Genomic DNA, 22,018 nt, shown 5'->3' with positions numbered 1-22,018 from the left:
ATGATATATAAATTAGCAATTTTGTTAAGATCTGAATTTATGACAAGTATGAGTTCCTAAATAAAGAGATAAACTCATTTGCTTCAATTTTTAAACAGCAGAGGAAAACATAACTGTGAATATACTGGTTTATATTTGATTTTGAATACTACCTCAACCCCTTCACCACTGTGCTGGTTCCATCTCAGTGACTGACCTTGGTATCAACTGCTAATTCTTTTGAACTTAAAAGTAGCTTTCTTAAATTGCTGCTTTTTAGACAATTACTTCTGTGGTTATTGCAGTTTGAAGTCTTATGAGCAACAAACTTATTTTTATATATTATGTTATTTTTAAATATTAACAAAATAACAAACCTATGTTTGGTCATTTTTTGTTTAGAATGCTTGTATGCATCTGAAAGACACATAACTGTGGGTGGATGTTATCCCTCCTCTTTGCGTTTAATTCTGGCAGCCTGTTTCCAGAACTTGAAACATGATCTCCAAGGGCAGGAAAGGTAATTCAGACACTTGCAGTCCTACACTACATACAATATATGATACGCCACGGCTTAGGGCTGTACTCAGAAAACCCTCCCCACACCTCCAAACATGGTGTTTAACTTGGTTGTCCCCATGTCACATCAAACAGGGAGATATTTATACAGACAGCAGTCCGAGAACCAGACCATGGAGCACTTTCAGTGTGACTTCTGGAAGTTTTCCCTCCAGCACTCCCTTTTGCCTCCAGTGGCTCTCAAAGCACAAATAGGGCCTCACGCTTCACATTGCATACAGTGCACCACGTCCAGCCTGCACCCCCCTCCCTCCCTCGCTGCTCACCAGCACTCATACGTGAATTTTGAGTGGAGGCACCGGCAATTGCACGTGTGAGGACAGGAGTGGCACCCGGGAAGGGCTCTGCAGAGCTCTGAGTAGTCGGACAGCCTCTCACGAGCCCACAAACACTTACACTCCTCTGGAGCCTGTTGCAGGAAGGTCCTGCAGCAATCCCAGTGTTAGAGCACGACCAGGAGTCATTAGTTTCCCTGTTCCAGCTCTAACTGTGCCCCAGTGAGTTTCCTGTGCACGTTTGCCAGAAGACTTAAGAGAAAGGGAGAAAGAAGGGCAGGGAAAGTTGTTCATCTTTTTTGAACATTAAATAGAAAACAACCCCCATCTAACCGAGACAGAGAGAAGGACTGTTATGTCCACTTCTCTTACCCAAACAGCTAAGAGCCCCAGCACAGATCCAAATGCATTTTCCCTTGGAGAGCAACAAGTCTGTGGAATTTTGTGCACCCTGAAAAATATTAATTAGGGCACCCAGCCTGGCTGTAGAACAGCACAGTTGTAAAAACCCAATAGGAAAACCCTGGGCCAAATCCTGATGTTCCCTGCGCAGGGCTCCAAGCAGGGGCTCCCTTGGCAGGGCGGGACGGGGCAGTGCCAGGGCCCTTTCCCTGGGGCAGCCACCGCACCCGTGCTGTGGGGACTTTGCGGTAGCCCCATGATGGAGATTGAAGTTCCACTCCTCCCCCAGCCACCAGGGAGAAGCTGCACCGACAGATTTCCATGCTTCTGGCTGCTGCCATGGCTGCTCAGTGCCCCCCGTAGAGCCCACGGCTGCGCACGCCCATCTTCCCCTGCATCTAATAGAGGCTGCACATCAGAGGCAGTGGTAGGTGGGGAGATAAGGGGGAGAAGCTTTAAACATTGCCAGGTCAGCGCAATAGGAGGTAAGCAAGTACAGAGGCAGCAAGAACTACTGAAAGTTTTTGATATAGTCCCAGGTGGACTCCCCAGTGCCTGTAAATGTTTCAAAGGGGGATGCCCTTTCTGTGGGCATGGGAATGTTTCAAAGGAGGCCCAATCAGTGCAATGTTTCAAAGACCTCTGCTCTCTAAAAATTCCACCCCGAACCCCCTCCCAGCTGAAAACATTTCTAAACAGATCCCTTCCTGGCTAACCACAGCTGAGGAGGTCTGTTCCGCTGCTTAGAGCCCTCCTACAGGCCCCAGTGTATAATGAAACAAAACATCTACCGTTTACCTCCTCTGGGGATGTATCCAGCCTGGGTCCTTCCCCAGGGACCCTGTGCAGGACCCAGTGTACCTCTGTGTTTGTGCACAGGATATGAAGGGCTAGAGTGCAGAAGGGTAATTTTTCAAAGCGGTGTGTGGGAGTAGCACTGGAAATTCCCTGCATACTGCTTTGAAAAAAATAAATCCCCTACCTCCATGAATTATGAGCAGAGCCTCTGACTCTAAACTGAGGAGCCAAGAGGTTGAAGAGGGAAGCACAGCCAACTTAACTGGATGCCCTTTTTAAGACTACGATGCAAGAAATAATTGAATTCTTTAAGCATATTATGGAGACTGATACTAAAGAGGTGTTGCTACTACAGAGCAAGGATTCCTTTGTTGACAGTCACTTGAGCAGAATAAAACTGTAAGCAACTGCTTAGGATATCTCAACTATTGATTTTGTCTTTTTCAAAGTATGAGAAGAAAGTGCTGCTGAGAGGTCTTGGATTATCAAAGCCAAGGGTTTTTTTACCTAAAAATTACATGTCAAGGCTAACTTCATTGTCTTGGCTCACTTCAAATTCAAAAGAGAGATAAAAATCTCTCCCTGGAAATGCTTATCCTACTCAAACTCTTATCTTAGATTGGTATCAATCATTCATTTTCCCCAGACAGCATCTCGATGACTCTATTAAACCAGACACCTTAATTTTAGACAGATACAAGTTCATTGAGATGAGTCCAAACTGAGGAGACAGAGTCTAAGGGCAAGCTCCCCTCTGCCCCCCAAACACCCATATGTTCACCCTGGGAATCTCAGTGCAGCACAAACAAATCCTCATCTGTAGATCTTAAATTGACAACAATGACATTAATAACTCTTGTGACACAGACCTGGACTGCAGAAACAGCTATATTAGCTTCTCTCGCTGCCCATCTGGCTAGACTCGGACTAACACAGAGAACGGAAACTCTTGTATAAGAGTATATATATACTATATAACCTTAGTATATAAGTGATAAACCAGCCTGAGTGGTAAGGAGGCACGTGTCCATCTCTTCTATGGCCTGAGTAAGGGATCAAGGTGCTCAGACTTTGAACAAAGGGCACAGGAGCAAGCCTGAGAGGTAATCCATCACTCACCTTACTATTACTGACTCAGCACTACACAAATTAACACCAAAAATCTGCACAGCACTTATTGCTGGAGAAATTGTGACATCTAGTCTGTCCTTTCCCCTTCAGTATTCCCCAGTAAAGAACAAATACCAACAGCAGAGTCACTGGCAACATCTTTTTGGAAACAGTCACATGTCCTGAAAGAGAGGAAGCCCAAGCCCCTTGTGAACTGAGATGCCCAGAGTGGGAAGAAGCTTGGCTCCATATTAAAGGTCTCTATACTTCACTCTTGCCTAAATGGCACCATAAAAAAGAGTGACAACTTGAACTTAATGAACATTCTCAGTCCGTATTTCAGCAAAGTGACACAAAGCCATGACACCACGATGGAATAACCACGTGTTTTCTCACCATGTCCTGGTATTTACAACACAATTACAATTACTGCACCTTTGTATTTATAGACTTCTTCCAAATATGTACAATAACTTGTGTACAGCTTCAAGGAAACAATAGGTACAGGTTTCACAAACAGCAGCACCACACTTTTCTCAGCCTCCTATGCCTTCTACCACTGTTGTTTTGCAACAGCACTAATAGTGAACCACATAATGTCACATATATCATTGTGTATTATTCCAGACAGCACTAATTTGGGAATATACACAAATAAACTTCAAACATCAGTTACGGGAAAATGAAGAAATTACATCTTTTCAAAAGGAAAAAGAATTCTTCTCTCAAGTCAAGCAGAACCTTAACTCAGCACTTCATAACCTTTGCATTTAAAAATCATTTATTAGCTACTGGATCACAAATTAAGTTGAAACAACTGCTAAGCTTGCCTAAGGACTTCTTTCTTTCAGGCTTCTTAAAAAAATGTAGGGGGGAGCTACACGAAATCACTATGGTCCAATTAACAAGGATCTCACTCTTCAAGCTTGCAAACACGAGATTACATTAACACCTGCTACAAAAGCAAACATTTTTAGATATCTTCATCTTAACCTGCCTGACATTGACTTCAAACTCCTGCCTGGCTCTTGGATGAAAATTATTGTGACTGACATGTATATTTTTCATTTGGGGGTGGGGGTGCGAAGACTGTGTCAGTCCATATTTCTCTCTCTCTGGTATTTATGCATAACTCACTTCAAAGATAATTGGGTGTTACATACGTGCATTGATGCGAGTATAGTTTCCTAAATGTAAAATTGTTGAAGGAAAACCATTATGCTTATGTGAGATAAATGCTGCATGTGAATATATGAGACACAGAAAAGGCACTGCAGGGTCCTTAAAGGATCTCATCCAACATATGCCTACAGTGGCATGTGTAACTAACTCCTTTGTGGTCTATGCATCAAAATAAACTGACCTCTTGGGCCAACACATATATTTATAACATCTGTACAGACAGGAAAAACATATCTTTGTGTTGATCAGAAAAGCAATCATACAGCTGCAGCAGAAATACAATCCATCAGATTACAATAACACTTTACTACAAACTCTTGTGACAGGACTGTAGTAGAAGGCAGCAAGCACTGAGTTTTAAAACACTTGCATGTCTGAAAAGTTGAACTTTCTGAAGTCCAGAATTGTTGGAAAAAGAAGAAAAAAAACTACTGAAATAACTCTGTAAGTGTTTTGTTTTGACAATGTTCCTCAGGAATTCACCACACTTAGCTGGGAAAATGCTAGCAGTTAAATCTATTCAATGTCATGACATACAAAATTGAAACATAATTGCTCCTAAGTGGTTGACAACTGGCAAGTACTTTTTACATGGATAGAGAGAAATTTATGCTATCAAATGGAAGATACTGTCAAAAGTTTGATTTTAATACAAATGAAAATGCTACATGAGGACTCAAAAGGATAAGGAAAAAAGCTCAGCAGTAACACTTTTATAACCACATATTTAAAAAGCTTTGAAGTGAAGAATCATTACATCAAAATCATTTTCCTTGAAAGATAAAAAAATAAATTACAGCATGAATATTAACAAGTTATTAGAATAGTGAATTTCAAAGAGTAGCAAATAACAAGCAGCCGATGAGTGGCCTAGTTTAAAGAATGTCTTACCAATCATATGGTTAGCGACATGGATTTGTATCTCTCTCTCATTCTCAAAGGTCATCTGGCACTTGATGCATTGATAGGTCTTTTTCTGTTTAATAACCAAAAAGAGATTAGAGAAAACTGAACTGTAGCATAAGGCAAGTGTGATCATGAATATAGCATGTTATGTGCTTCAACTTTCCTCCACTGAGGCCTTTTCTGCTCATATATCCCCAACAAGATACCAAGTTGGGCTGGGCTTTTCTGGGACCATAAATACAATCTCTAATTAACAGCCTGCTTTTGGAAAATTTTTAATTTCAACTTTAAAAGTTTCAAATGATAGTACTTGAAAATCTGATTGAGTACTTGAGCCATAATCAGATTGCTCGTGTCATTTAACCCATTGTAGTAAAAATTCCTGCAGAATGAAATAAAAGACATCAAATGGTAACTGATTTCAGAAAACTTTCTCAAAAAATTCCATTTTTAGTTAAACTCAAAATACAGCAGGCAAAATGCCTACATTTACTTTGGGAAGTGAAGGACAAAAGGAAAAAATATATTTTGTAACGGTCTTCCATCAGAAATCCTGGAAAAACTGCATTACCACAAAGAATTGTTTCCAGCACAATCTGTTGTATATTTTCTCCGTCTCAAAATCATACCAGGAAGGCTGAGCTGCAGAAGTCAGGAGATAGTGTGAAGAGGCAATTACATGAACCATTTATTCAAACAGGGAAAATGGGGTTTGCACAGATTGACAGTGGTGCATGTACTTGTGCAAAATGACAGGAAAAAATCCAAGAAATCGCGTGTAGAAATTAAAATGCACATTGACAAGTTAGACATCCAAGTTAGGAAAAAAGTAAAACACGAACGCTAAGCTTTTGTACACTTGCAAAAACTTATTTCCCAAAGCAGGAGTACGGTGCTTTGGTCTAATGTGGATGCTCACTTACTGCATGGGAATATGCTATCTAAATAGACATCTTTTGACATGCAATTTAGAAAAATTGGGCCTTTTGTGCCTACTTCTTACAGAGAATAACTCATACTGCAACACTTGCTACCAGGCATGAGCACGAGCATGTGGTCCGTATCCTTACAGCCAGAGTGGATGGCAGCAGAACGTATGTGAAATCTCCACGCGCTGGCCACAAGCTCAGTTAGCCGAGGAACGGATGAGAACCCCAAGCCATTCGCACTGAGGAACCAAATTCCATAAACAACACCCTCTTAACATTTTGAAGCAAAACATTTTGTGGGTATTTTTTGTGCACTTTTAGATACACATTATTTTTTCTTACAGCCTCCACCCCACACCTCGGTATAGAATCCCATTTTTAGGACAGCAGTAATAAGTCAGAAGTTTTGAGTTAAACGGGAGTTGCTGTCACCCCCTCTGCGCATGGGATCCAATTTCCCTGAGCACCTGCTGAGGAAAGAACAAATTAGGTGCTGCCAGGAGCTTCTTAACTACTTCCCATGTCATCAATGGCAACAAGTTAGCCTGCTGGAGGTTAATGAACATGCTGTAATACCATAATAACAAGTGCACCAGTCTATGGATGTTATGCCTATTCCATGAATTCTGTACACAGTAAGTATTTGCACATAGGCAGGGCTTTCCAGGCTAAAATAACAATGGGTGATTAACATGATAATAGGAAGAAGGCTATACTCCATTTGGCCAAAACCTGACACAGCCAACCATATAAAAGGAAATAGTTTGGATTGGCTAGTTATCCCTAGGCAGCTCAAGAAAGTATCCTCCTGGAGTCCATTCAGAAATCAAGGCTGTTAATGGAAAAGCAGTTGGATTTCTGCAGCACTCTTCCTTGGGAATCTGTTCCAGCAGACGAGCACAGCACACATAACGTACACATGTCTTCTCAAACACACTGGCATACACATGCTGAGGGCTCCTAACTTTAAAAACAAAACAAAACACAAAAAATCTTGGAAGAGAAAAATGGGATTGGTTGGTGAATGATTCATGTGGTCGCATTTAAAACTTGAAACCCTCCTCTTCTTTAAAACTTCAAAGATGACTAAGTTCTGTGCCTTGTACAACACTTATCTGTGTTATGAGTGTTCCCTAAATAACTAGCTGAAAAGGACAATATTTCAGCTCAACTCTATTTCAAATCTTTAAAGTTATATTAAGCACAGACAAATGATTCATTTTTTTAATTGATTTCGGTGCTTCTGAAAGCTACTTACTAACAGATCTGGAGACAGGATGTCTTTGTTTATCCACAGACCCAGCGCAAACCCCTCCACACCATTTCACAAACTTACAAAACATTCCGCTTGGTATGACCACCCCTCAGAGGAGACAGCAGATTTCAGACTTCCTCTGAGTATTATCTCTAGTCTCAGCTGAGACACATGCAAAAGAGCAGCTTAACTGAGGTGATGGCTCTTGTGACAGGGTACCCCGCTTGATACGGAGTGAGGTTAATAAACAGCCTCATACAGGCCACGAAACAACTATAGCTAGATTAGCACTCAAATGCATAGGGAACAGATGGAAGAGCTGATTTTTTGGCTCATTAATAATTCTCTTTAAAAGAATGTCACAAAAACAGACTTCCATCCTCCGTTAATGGGGAGCACCAGTTTTAATACAACATTGTTTTATTTGTGGTACCAAATATGATCTTTTACTACCATTTTTGTGGGTATCATGGCTTCATGAACGTTATTAATGGGTCAGTTACCTCTTTTAAAGTTTTGTCTTCACAACTGGTGACAACAAAGGTGCCCAGACTTTGAGGAGCTAGCAGTCTAGGTAACATAAGAGATCAGATGAGCAGGCCTTCAGCTGAGAGCTCAATCCCCATTAAGTCAAGATATTTAATTCTAATCTTGGCACAAAATAGTAGTAATAACAACAGAGGGTTCTGGTTTCTTTTCTGAAGTAACTATTGTTCCCATGGGTTTTCCAGACTGCCCTCCTTTAAATCTGGAAATGGTTTCCTGTTCTACAAAGAAAATATTCCTCCATTCAAGTGGATTTACAAGGGAAGAGAAGGGGTGCCGGGGAGAACAAAGAGAAGGAGTTGAGTCCAAGAAAGTGTGCAGGAGAAAAGGAACTGAGTAAAGGAGCACAAGAGGGTTCATTCTTCCAAATTTCTATGCCACCTCTTTTGCTTCTTCAGTCCAAATAACCTAGGTGGACTAAAAATAGTAACACCATTCAAGATGGAAATTGTCAATGTTAAACAAGCATTGCTCATGATAACAATGGTACAAAATAAGGATAAATCTGTGTAAGAGAAAGAGCAGCTTGAAATGTGACTATTTCTAGTATTACAAGAAGCAATAAGAAATCTCAATGCTGAACTACTAGTCATGTTTCTCAAGACATGCACAGTCCTCTAGAAGACATGTTAAAAGGAATTAATAAAATATGTTCAAAACTTAAGCTTCTACGCACAGAAATATGTTCAGAAAAACATGTAGGCATTACCTCTGATGCAATCATAATAAAAGATACTGAGCTATACCTGTGCCAGATACTGGAATGGTACCTCCACCTGTGATACTCATCTAAAAAAAACCTTGTAGTCCTATCCAAACAGAATAGCTCATGTAAAACTACAAGAATCAAACACAAATTGATGTTAGAGGAACCTTTTACTACTAAGGTGTATTTTATTCATTCCTCTTAGTAATGTTCCTTATGGAAGACTATGACTTGATTTAAAATGTGCTAATAATAAATCCTCCAGTGCAGACATTGCCATGTCCACAAGGCAAAAATTTTGTCCGTCATGATTGCATCCCAGGTAGATGTCCTAGAAACAAAGGTGATCAATTCACAGGTATTTCTTCCTGGTTGTTTGCCATACTAAAATGTAAGTGAGGAAGACAGAATACAGCAGACTTTTACAAGGGTTATGTGCTTTCTTTCATTCTTATGGATTAAAAAAAAAAACAAACCCCAAAACTGCCAAGCAATTCTGAGTGCTTTTTGATCCTCATCTAGCTCTCTCCCACTGATTTTCAGAACAAAACCTCCAAAATTCAATAGTAAAAAACCCAACCAGAATATAACAAAAATATTCATCCTCCTTTGTGGTGCTATATCCATGTAAATCCATCCATCCACCCAGTAAAAAGGAACTGTTCTTTTTCTCCTGCTCTTTTTTCTTCAAAAATATTTTCTTTTTTTATTCAGCAAGAGCTAGTAATTATTTTCTTCCTTTCTTTCACTTTGGGGTTAGATCTTCATGTAAGTTTTTTTTCTGAAGTTCCTTTAGGCCTCCATGCTCACTTCTTCAATTCAAGAAGTATAACTGCTGGTGGAGAAATTTCCAACACTGAAAGAATTTACAGATTTTGTATGTTATCATCTTTTTCATTTGTTTGCATTTCATTCTGCTTATTCTTATTTACTCTGAAATATATACCCACTACTTAAAACCTAATCTCCCTATATTTTCTTTCTGACTGTACCTTGTCCTAATCTTCGACTGCTTTTCTGTTTAAGAAAGAAAAATCAATAAGGTAGTTTAAAAAAGAAATGTAGAAGTGCTCAAGAATTGGAGAGAAGCAGCTCTTCTCTGGACATCTGCAGATTACTCTACATGCATTGTGCACTTAAGATTGCTCCCCTAACACGGTATTTTACCTGTGTGCAGCATGGATGCAAGACAAGATGACAAGAGAGAGATCGTGTTCAACCTGCTTAGCTTTGCTATGAAGCCAATGAAGTTAAGTAAACGCTATTCTTCAAATACAGAGATTTATCATCATTTAAAAGACAGCATAATTCTTTGAAAACCCCAGTGCTAGGCACACACAAAGGGCACTCATTGCCTTGAGAAACCTGAGTAGTTTCCACATGAACTGATATCAGAAATCTGGTCTTGTACCTATAATGAAGGGTAAGATAATGAAATATTCCTAATAACAATATATCTATTCCTGGGATGCATACCATAAAGGTGTCTGATACTAGCATAGGTGCAGGCCATAGACACCTGTTGAAGGTACCATTTGCCGTCATCACAAATGCTGATTTTTCATTATCTCCTACAAAGGAACTAAGACCTTTCCTCAGGGGATGAAATTCAAAGCATTTACCTTATTGAAGAACTTAAAACTCTCCCCTGAGAGAACAAGTATGGAAGCTGTCACTGAAAACAAAGAGTTAAAGCAAGAAATAAGAGCAGAAACTGGCAATGTAGTCTGCTTCTGATAGTTGACAGAAAAGGTAATACTTTATTTAGGCTATAGGCACAGACATATGAAGTAAGAACTAGTCCTGCCTAAGACAACAGAGGTGTTTTGAAGAATTTAGAAGGAAATAAAGACCTGGGGAGGAGGAGGAAGAAGGAGAATGACCTAGCCAGAGCCCCAGCCAAAGTCTCAAAAGGTATCACACCGATGGAGGAATATTTCCATTCTTCATTCTTCTGCAGTATTAGGGGTGTGTGCCTGGAGGCTTAGTCACACATTCACCACACCCAGAGAGAACAATATCCAGTTGTTTTACTAAAAAAAAATAAAATAAAACAAAATAAAATAAAATTAAATTAAATTAAACTTTCTGTGGGATTTGCTCAGAAGCCTGGAATGGGACATTGAGGCCATTGGGTGCCAGGGCAGGCAGTGCCATGCTCCAAGGTGGCTGCACACAGCCCAGCTCGGCCGGACGCTGCTGCCCTGCACGCCCCAGCACTAAGACAGAGCTAACAAGTCCCACTGGGGACACAGCCTGCATCAGCTCTATTGGAGGCATCTCAGTCTGTGTCCTCAGGACGTTCTTAGTGTCTTCTCTTACTTACTGAGCCTCTGGTGTTCTAGTTGAATGGTATTTTCAGGTTCTTTTAATGCACTAAGATGTGTTTGTGGGTGCTTTAATTAGCAGATTGACATAAACAGCCATCTACAGCTGGAATTATTCATTACGAGTTGGGTGCCTAATTTCCTTAGATACTTTTGAAAATCTCACCCCATCATGTTTAATTAAAAATGTCAGATGATATCAATACTCAGATGTGTCTGCTGTTGGTCTCCCGAGAAGATTTCCAAAATCTACTTCTCATTCCATCTGTTCCTGACAGAGGAAGGACTGACTTGGCCCATTCTTGAACCAAAACATCAACAAATAATTTTAAAAGACTATAAACTGCAAATTATATTAATCTCCTGAGTAGGCTTCTGAAACCTTACTTGGACCTGCACGTTCCCAAGTATCTTGTAAGCTAAGAAATGGGAAAGCAAGCTATCTGTGAACATAAAGGAGAGCACACTTATGTGTAACCTGCATTAGACAACAATTTCCAGATTTGCTAAGAAAACTACTTATCTTACAGGAGGGCCATGAAGCAGATCCTTTTAAAATCACTTTTAAAATCATACACACACACATACACAGGCACACACATATGCATACAGACATCCAAGTAGCCTCACCATGTTCACTCTGACAGACATCCGTAAGGACAAGCTCTTCAGCACAGAAATTTGTTTTAGGAGATAATTTGGGGGGTAGGGTGGAATTTACTAAATTTCGCCTCAAAGGTTCCTTTATCCTCCTGCTCATGTTTAGTTCCGTGGTGAGAAATAATCTAGTTTCTCAAGTATGACAGATCAGGTTTTTGTTTTGTTTTGGATACTCAGCATCACCTTTTTTCATGGAAGTGCGTTTCCAAATCTGCCAGTTCAGTAGCACCAGAATTCATGGACAAACTCAATCCCTACAGTTCAAGTGTCTCAGCTCTCTGTTGGTAAATCTAGAGCAGTTTTATGAGAACAAATCTGATGTGCTGCCACTAGGAATCAAGAAGCCTGCAAGGGTGAGCAACATCTAATTTTTCTATGTGCATTACTTTACCTCTCCTTCTGTTTTTTGGGGTTTTTTAGTAGCATAAGTAATTTGATAAAGTGACAGTTTAAAAAAAAAAATAACATTAGATCAGTCCTCAGTCACATTGAAGGTCTACATTTTTATCCCTCAGACATTTTAACGTTCAGCTGTACTTACTCTGGGAACAGGGGATGTCTGGGTACCTTTCCTTTGGCCACTAGTCTCAGGTGTCAGGTCTCGGTGGTCTACCTGAATGTGGCTCTCTAGGTCTTCAGCACTTTCAAACTTGACACTACACTCTGGACATCTCAGACTGCCACACGGTCTCTCATTCATCTCCTGTGGAGCCAAGCCTGAAGACTGTCCATTGGTGCTCCTGGTCATGCATCCAGCACACAAGCCGTAGGGAAGGCCATTCACATCCAACTTTACCAAGTCCTGCTTATTCCGGAACTCTTTCAAGCACAACGCACACTTGTAGAGTTTTTGCAAGGCCTGGCCATTGGGTGACGAGGTTGCAGAGTTTCCTGCCAATTTCTGCATATGGAACGTCCCATGAATTTTCAGCTCAAGGGTAGAGGTGACTGTCTGCATGCAGACAACACAGCGAAACCCGGTGAGGGAGTTTCTGAGATCTGGATGCATCTGGCAGTGCTCAATAAATTCCTCCTCACTCTGCAGCGGCATTTTGCAGATCCGACATGTCCCTGTATCCAAACTCTTGCTGTGAGTGACTTTGTGCTCCGTCAGGGTCAGGAGTGATGGGAAGCGCTCCCCACAGATGGGGCACATGTAGTGCTTAGCTGGGCCTCGATGGGTCTGCATGTGCTCTCTCAGGCCATTTTCTGAGAAAAAGGTCCTTGAGCAGATGTTACACTTGTGGCTACCTTTGATGAATTCTGCTTTCTTCCTGGAACAGTCATCCTCCCCAGGCCTGATGTTATGATCTCTCAAACGATGGTTCTGCAAGAGGACCTCCATAGTGTAGGCAGCCCCACAAATGTCACAGCCATACATGGGCTCAGAAGCATCTACATCATCCTCACTGGCTTCATGACTGTTGGAAGTATCTGGATTCTTCATTAACATGTTCTGGATATCTGCCCCTTCTGTCTTCTTATTTGTTGGGGTCATGCCATTGGCTGTACCATTCTCAGCACTAGCATCAAAAACACAATGTTTTTCCCGCAAGTGCTTTTCAAGCAAGATGATGGCATGAAAAGCTTTGCTACAAAACTTGCAGTTGTATTTTTTGCTGTGGGTTGTGATGTGGCACTGCAGTTCTACCTCTGTGCTAAAGGTCTCACCACAGAAGATACACTTGTGAGACTTTGATGGATTCCCCAAGTGACTATGTTTCACATGGATCTGGAGATCCACCTCCTTCCTAAAATCCCAGTTACAGGCTGTGCAACGATACATCTTCTTTTCATTGCTATGCTTGACTGCCAGATGCACTTGGATAGATACCTTGGAATCAAAAACTTCTTGGCAAAGGGTGCAGTGATACAACACAAAAGTATGCATGTCCAACAAATGCTTCTGCAAATCATCCACCGAAGAAAACTGTTTGTCGCAGCTCTCACATACATAATGAGTTGAAGTTGTCATGTAATGTATGGTGAGATGTTGCAGAAGAGACTCCTGGGAATCAAAGTCTTCTTTACACTGAGGGCAAGACTGTTTCCTCAACAGCAACTCCAAATGCAACTTTAAATGGGTTTGAAAACTTTCAAAATTTGAGAACTTTAGATCACACTGATTACATGGGTATTCACCATTAGACACTGAGTTTACACTAGCAGAAAGCCGTTGCCTTTTAGGGGAAGAGACTTCAACATCAGAAGAAACTGGACTCTGCTCTGCTTTTGACTTCTTATTGTGTGCCAGAGGAATGTTCTTGTGGTTTTCTTTAATATGCTTTGTAAGCTTCAGGATGGAGCCAAAAATGGGGGAGTTTGTGCAATAAGGGCATGAATAAACTTCCATAAAAGACTGTGTTGGCTGGATGACAGGGGAATCCAATTTTGAATTTCCTACATTGCAGTGAGTCTGCTGAATATGCTCAGTCAAGGTTGCTTCGGTCAGAAAGCCCATGGAGCACTGGTTACAGAAGAAAGCGTTGTTGCCATCTTGAGGGGTAGCATTCGGGCCACAGTGAGTAATACGGATGTGTTCTTGTAAGCTATTGATATCTGCAAACATCTCCGGGCAGTAGTTACAGTGAAAGGCAGAAATGTTGCTAAACTGCATCATGGGATAGGCATGGTTTTTGTGCACCTTTCTCACATGTTCATTCAAGTTGTACAGTGTAGGCATGGAATCAAGGCAGATCTGGCACGTGTGGCTCTGTTGAGGTTTGTCTGCATGAATGGTCTTCAGGTGGATCTCCAGAACAGCAAGGCTGTTGAAGTCACGCTTCGAGCAGTATGGGCAGCTGTACGTAACTTTAGACCAGTTCTGGCCTTCCTCTCTGTCCACAGACCTGATTTTCTTTTGTCCTCTCAAAGGCTTTAAGGTCGAATCTGGGGTGGAACCTCTTTCCACCGATGCGCTGGAGTCGGGTGTTGCACTGCTCATAGACGCCACACTCCCCAAGACTGGGTCAGGGCTGATGCTGTGATTGCTGGAGTCAGGTTGTCTGTGGCTGTCCAAGTGGCAATAGACTTCCTCCACTGAAGAAAACTGCTCCGGGCACATAGGGCACTTGTGTTTTTTGTTGGCATGGGCTTGATGAATGTGTGAGAGCAGTGAGTTTTCATCTGCAAATACTTCAGGGCAATGAATACACTGCAAATCTGCCTTCTCGGAAAGCTGTGGGTGGCGTGTCATTACGTGCTTCTCCAAATCTTCAGTCTGACTGAATGTCTCTTCACAGTAATCACACATAAAATCATCCTTCTTCACCTCTTTCTCACTCTTTGCCATATGTTCCTTGTTCTTTTTATGAGCTTGCATGTGACTCTGCAATGAGCTGGTAGATGAAAACCCACGTTTACACACAGTACACTTGAACGGTTTGCTGGAACTGTGGGTTTTCAGGTGAATTTTGAGGTGGTCACTGCGAGAGAACGCAGCCTCGCATTCATGGCAATGGTACTTTTTATCCCCTGTGTGAAGCTTTATGTGGCGATCCCTACTTCTCTTGTGCTTAAAAAGCCGGCTACAGTAGGTGCACTTGAAAGGTAGTTTGTCACTGTGGATCTGCTCGTGCCTCTTAAGGTAGCTTAGGCGAATGAAGGACTTATCACAAAACTGACAGGGATACGGCAGGCCAGTCCCCCCTTCCTCCTCCCCGATGCCGAGATCACACCCATCTCCTATCATCTGAGTGGGTGATGCAACATCTTTGCTGGAGGGAGATGAAGCCACCCAGGAGAGTTGTGGGTCGTCATCACCATCTGTAATGGGAAAGCAGAAAGGAGATTAAAAACAATTCCCAGTGCATCTGTGAAATAAGGACAAAGCTCTCAACAACACTATGGGCTTCTGCTACTACAGCATTAAAAAAAAATCAACTAAAAAAAAATCTCTCTTCAATTTCAAAGGAGGTTTGAGAAAGAGAAATAAAAATATATTTGTACCCATAATTCACAAATATGCCAACATACAGTATTAATAAAAAGCTTTTTTTAGCAGGTTTACCACCTGCTCACTGTACTGCAAAGCAATAAACAATGAATAAAGAAAGCAAAACGCAATGTGCAATGAAGCAATACAAACATTTCAAAAAACTACAGTGTTAAGTGATCACCTGTGATTTTGTGGGTCTTTTTAAATGCTACATCAAGATGATTTTAAGTAATGTCTCCATTAAACAAAATCCTTCAGTTCTGTCTCAAAACTGTAACAGAATGAAAGGCTGCTCAAAAGCAGAGTCAAACATCTAGGTGAAATAAAAACATCAGCTTTGAGACAGCTCAAGAAAAACAGAGGAGAGATCTGCACCACTACCACGTTCACTCGTATGAAAGGTAATGTTGCCTGCTTGATACAAAAACAAATAAATTAAAAAAGCCCAGAAAATCACCATTGGAGAACTCAAGACATCACAAAAGAATCAACTTCAGGATAAACTTGTTTTAATAACTATTTCCTTTGCTCAATATGAGGCTTTGGAAAATATTTTATAATTTGATATTACCATAAAGAAACACAGCACCAAATCCAGCAGCAAAACAGTCATTTTAGGAAAAATACATAAAATGTTGGCAGCTTTCATAAACAGAACTGTTAACAAGAAACAGAAGAGAGCGAGTTCAAATATCCTAATTCCAATAAATGCAGAGTTGTTGAGTGAAGCAAAAATGCCACTAGTCCGATATAAAACTGAACACGGAATGAAGCAAAAATAAAATTCATGTAAATGAGGGAAGGTGCCGACCATGTATACATTTGGAGATTCAAAAATGGAACTGGTTTTCCAGATACGTTGTCCTTATAAAACATTTAATGTTCCTACTTCAGCTCTTACTAAAACAAACCAATAAAAAAATCCCCAACTGTGCGTGTAGGCTGCCACACGCGCACTCCTCGTGCCTGCCAACTACAGAGTCACCAGGCAGAGAAGAGCACATGTACGGCGGCGAAGTTCTCAAAGAAAGGCTCGGCTAATGAGGATATCACCACAGCAAGAGGCTAGCTCCTGTGGCACCGTTTCTTTGGCAAAGACATTCCTTTTCATCCTGGGAAAAGAGAGAGTGGAGCTACCTTGGACAAACTAAACCAAACACACCAAATAACTTTTCCTGCACGACGGGGCTGCCTGTCTTCCAGCATGCATGGGTTGGGCACCTGCTCCCCTCGCCCTGTGCTCCCCAGGGAGCTCTGCTCCCCCGTTTAACTAAATCCTCTGCTCCAGAGCGACGCCGGACACCAAGAGCATGCTTTCTCCCACTCCTGAAATGCACCCCAGCTCTCAGCAAGCACCCACGCTTCTAAGATGCTCAAGGTCTTTGTGCTCAACTAACTCCTCCAAGCCTGACCGAGCCTGAACCCAAAACACAGGCGACGAGCCCCTGATTTTTACGTAAACTTTTCTCAGGCTTCGTTCCCCCAACCATGAACCGGTCTCTCTCTGCAGCTGCAACAAAGCCTCATGTTCCCAATTTAAGCCACCTCCGCCGCCCGCCCCACTGCCGGCGCAGCTTTGCTCTGGCCCCCAGGGAGCCCCCGTTCCCCCACCCGCCCCGTCCCCACGTCTCTGCCGCCAGCCGCATCCGGGGCTCTGTCCCCACAGACCTGCGGCCACGGGCCATCGGAGGGAAGGAGGCAGCCGGCTGCCAGCGCCTGGATTAGGGGCCCCGGGGAGGTGCCGGTAGCTCAGGGCTGGCTAATTCCCTCCTCTCGCCAGCTGGGCTCCTCCAGGGGAAAGGAGACAAAGGGGAGCAAGAGGGGAATGCTGGGCCTGAACTAGGGCAGCACATGTTGCATTTGCTACCGCTACTGCTGTCTACCGCGGGGGGAAAAGAAGAAAAACAACAACAACAGGAAAAAAAGCACACCACCATTGTGTTATTTACTGCTCAGGCTTACTAGCTGCAATTAAAAGAATTTAAAATGTCCACTTTGTAGAAACCGTTATAAAAATATATGTATTTTAAATATCTTCCCCTTTGCAGCCAGACTACTCATGCCTTGTGCTGGGCAGTGGCACTCAGAGGAAGGACTGCGCCGGGGAGAACCTGGAGCACTTAAAACAGCTCCAGTGAATAAAGCTTCATTGTTCAGCCTTGAAACTGTAGATGCAATGGGCCAAATCCAGTAGTAACACAGGCTGGGCCAACTGCTTTAACTTTGTTATATCCATATGTGCTTATGTCAGCCATTACATTGGCCCACCATGCAAACTGAACAGATCGTTTAGAAGGTCTCCTTTTCCTCTGAAACGAACCGACCTACCTCAAAATGCACTCTAAAATTCAAATAGGGCCATTTCCCTTCCAGCTGCTCCTCTTCAAATGTATTGGGGTATTCAAAAATCAAAATCAAAGAAAGCTGGTATTACTTTGTGAGTGATGCACAAAGATGTTTGCTGTGCTAATATAATTTGGGTTCAAAAAAATTAACATTTCTCAGATTGAAAAGCTGGGTTCGTAATAAAAATGGAAGCACTTACATAGACAGTTGAAAGCAAACATTGCCTCCTTTTGTTAGCTTGATTTAGACCTTTCACCAATTTTCATGTTTAACTTTTGGATTCCTTTTATTGTACCATTTTCTCATACTTTTACAATTTAAATAGAATTAGGAAACTTTATGCCCCAGAAACAACCCACTTCGACTTCCTTACAAACAAGATACTAAATTACTGAAGGCCTAAACTGAAGAAATTAGGGAAAACTCATTATCATTAATCTCTTTATGGAATGAAAAATAGCCCTGTTAATTTTAAATTGCCATATTAAATTGAAGAAAAGACCTATAATGAACTGAGACGGAAATTCTAAGGTATTTTATCAGAGTAATATTTTAGTGGGAAGATATATTTTAGATGTTGTGTGACATGTCTGGCAATGATGGTTAGAATAATAATTCTACATTAATGCAATCAAAGGAATGTAGCAGAATGAGAAAAATCACTTTCAAAAAGGAGATTAAAGTCATTAAAAATGGCTAATCCTGCAAAGTGGGACTGTTCTAAAATAGAGAATCACATGGCTGGTGCAAGGCTTTTGTCATTTGCGCATAAGAGAATCAAAACAAGTATTAAAAGGGTAAGAAAATTCAATAAAAAGTTTAATTAGGAAAAAAGAGCATTAAGGAAGCTTCAGGATGTCAGTAGTCCTCAGGATATATGTGCGGGTCATGAAGCTTAAAGGGCCAAACTTGATAATCAATCTCAAAGTGGTACAGTAATTTAGCAACTTAATGTTCAGCACGTTTACAGGACTGCAAGCATTTATCATCATCACTGAGGAGCTAATTCCAGACTCAATGCATTCAATAAATGTATTTTTCCTTCTAATAAGAGCAATTTGGCCAAACTGCGGTATAAATCATACTTCATTCTCTGTTTATCTTCTAGATAACATGAGCCAAGTTCAGAAATATACTCGTGAAGCTAAAAGAATAAAATGAAGTCTTAAAAAATGTGATCTCTCTCAGAAAGGAGACAAACAGCACATCACAGATTGCCGGGAGTAAGCAGCACTGCCATCTCAGCATACACTGATGACGTTGATATATTTATTACTTCAAAGTTAGTTTGCTAATAGAAATATAATCGACCAGACAAAATTTCGCAGTCCCTGCAAACACTTTCTCCCTTCTTCCTGCTCAAAGCTTGCTGCAACTATTACGCTCCCACCAGACTTTGAGCTGAGCCACAATTGAAGCCGTTGCAGAGGCACAGGCTTGCTCAGCTGCCCAGTCACCCGCGTGGTCCCAGCCCTGGGGTCAGCGTTCATGGGCAGGGGCTGCACAAACCCGGGCTACCCCCCAGCCGGCTGCTTTTTCTTTTAAGAACAAAAGGTGCGCACAGAGACCCCACTGGCTGGCCCAGACGCAAAGTTCGTCCTTGCCTAAACGCTCTTGTTTACCAATGTAGAGCATCGTCAGGTTCCCCTCCAGTAAAAAACCTCCCTGCTCTGTCTCCCCTACATGTGGAGGGCTTAGGTGGCTCTTCCACAGGGCCTCCATACATACCCCAACGCTGCGGGTACATCACAATGTGGCCAGAACGATATGGGAGGCCAGTTTAATCCAGCTGGTTCAGGTGCAAACAGCAGCACAGATTGAGCACCAACAGGGCTCAGCAGAGACCATACAACCTGCCCAAGTATCACTGAAATATCCAGGGTTTGGCCAAAGAGGCAACTTTGAGACTCCCCTCCTGGTCCCAGAAGGCATCTCCATACAGGACAATAAACCAGTGAGGTTAGATTTGGAAGGTGCTCTTATTCGATCGGGTTTATTCCTCTAGCACAGGGCTAGTACACAAGAGAAATAGTTAAATTAACAAAACCAAAATCAAAAAATCAATCGTTGAGGAAAAGATTGCTGTTTGATTTAAGTTCAAGACTCCTGGTTCTCTCCGAGCCTCTCCATGGCACACAAGTTAAAAATGGTCAAAGCACTCAAATTTAGGCTATTGAGAGTTGATGGAATTCTAGCACCCAAAAAAGTAAGTTACTTTTGAAAACATGCTTGGCATCCTAAGACACACTTCTGAACAGTGTTTCAGTTCCTTATCTCCATAATAGAAAAATGACATCTGCTCCTCAAGGGCAAACTGTAGGGCTTACTTCTGCATAGCTGTGAAACCCCAAGACATCCTCAGATTGAAGGCCCAATAAGAATGCTATCAATTTCAGTAATTCTTATTATCACAGATGCTTAACTATGAGAACACAACACAGAGACTGAGGACTGAGAAACCTTCAGTACTGGTTACAGCAAATCTTGCATTGCTGCACTGTGTATTAAAGCCAAGGATAGATCATTACAATGGATTACAGCAAGAACCTCACATAGCATACACTGCTCATTTACACTGCACTGCTGGTGTGAAATAATGCAAATCAAGTTTACAAAGCAAACGTTTTAAGTTTCAATATTTTCAATGCACTGTGACAGCTTTTTACTCAAATTTTTTGTTGGAGTGTTTAGCCCCATTTTCCTGCACACTTCCCACAGAGTTACAGCAAAGTAAATAATAAAAAATATCCTTAATGTTCCAAACTCAATTTTCTATGCATATATTAGCTTCACTGAACTTCTTTTGTTGTTGTTGTGTCACAGAAGGCAATAGTGGACTGCGAACCACCAGCTCTTGTGGCAATGAAAGCCTCTTTATGCTAACACTGCACCTATCTCTGAATGGTATTGTGACTGAAACCCAGCATTAATGCACACCCAAACACACTTCACTAAGCAATGGAAATAAGATTTCTACAACATAGTTATCCCTACAAAAATATCCTGGAACTGACCCCCAGAACTAGTCAACCCACACTTAGCCAAGGCACTACAGAGGGGCCCTGAGGAGTTCAGGTTGCTCTGAAGAGCTCTATGTGCAGCTTTCAGTCTTCGGCAACATTAGCTTCTCCACAGAACAGTCTTCATAGTTTTTTATTTTAAGGCATTATGTAATTTTTATATTTTTATATATATATATATGTTCAAAGCAAAACTCAAATTGGATAAAAAACTAAGAGGTGCTAATATAAGTGGCACCACAGGCAGTGCTTTCATGATTATCTGTGACTTGAGAAAAATGCAGCTATACCTAATTATATGCTTATGTGGTAAGCATTTTTGCTGGACTAAATTACCCACAGTTAGTGACTCTTTTTCCAACTTCTCAGCTTTGCATTGTCATTCATTTTTAAGTGAAGTTTTTTAAAAAGAAAGATGTCTGGCTCAATGGAAAGTATATATAATCTAAGTTTTCTTCTCATGCAGAGAGTAACTTGGTATTTAGAATACAAAATCGGCACAAGCTGTAGTGCAGAATTTCAAATATTAAACTTGCTGGGATGTCTGCTGCAGATAAACTGTTACACACACACGGTTTAAACCTTGCCTTCTTTGTTTAAAGCTTTCTGTAGTGATCAAAGATACATATAATTAGTCTTTTTTATGCTGCAAATTAAATGTACACACAAAGATGACTATTGAAGCTTAGTTGATATACAGAACCTTGTTAAGCCAGAGTAACGCATGCCTGAGCCCTTGTCTCCCATTAGCAGAGATATCAAGACTCAGTAATGACTATCGCTAGAACAATACATAATTCTATACAGATGATAAAATCCGAAAGTTATATTTAACATTGTTTTTTCTTATGTCAAGAAAAAACACTTTCTGTGTTTTTCTGGTAAAAAATTAACATATCATTAAATAAGTTATTTCACACTTCAATAAACGGGATAATAAGGGGTGGAGGACAAAGTTTTATGTTATATCTAGGAATAAACTAAATGCTTTCAGAGTTGAATCACTGTTTTTCTTTACTCCCTTTGGAAAAGCAGCAGATACTATATTCTGCTGTGCATCA

General features: G+C 41.2%; 1 protein-coding gene across 1 annotated transcript in view; it reads right to left on the bottom strand.

The window, feature by feature from the left end:
* ZNF423 (zinc finger protein 423) overlaps positions 1–22,018 on the bottom strand; it is a gene marked incomplete at both ends in the record, with an annotated part of 213,264 nt that overhangs the window by 63,644 nt on the left and 127,602 nt on the right. Inside the window, 2 exons of the mRNA XM_082005641.1 lie at positions 5,217–5,301; positions 12,196–15,419. Of these exons, the coding sequence (XP_081861767.1) occupies positions 5,217–5,301; positions 12,196–15,419 (3,309 nt within the window). The remainder of the gene's footprint in view (positions 1–5,216; positions 5,302–12,195; positions 15,420–22,018) is intronic.

The sequence above is a fragment of the Phaethon aethereus genome, assembly GCF_964289735.1.
Source record: "Phaethon aethereus genome assembly, chromosome: 13".
Taxonomy (NCBI): domain Eukaryota; kingdom Metazoa; phylum Chordata; class Aves; order Phaethontiformes; family Phaethontidae; genus Phaethon; species Phaethon aethereus.
Note: the sequence above shows the minus strand (reverse complement) of the source record. Positions and strands in the feature narration are given on the sequence as shown.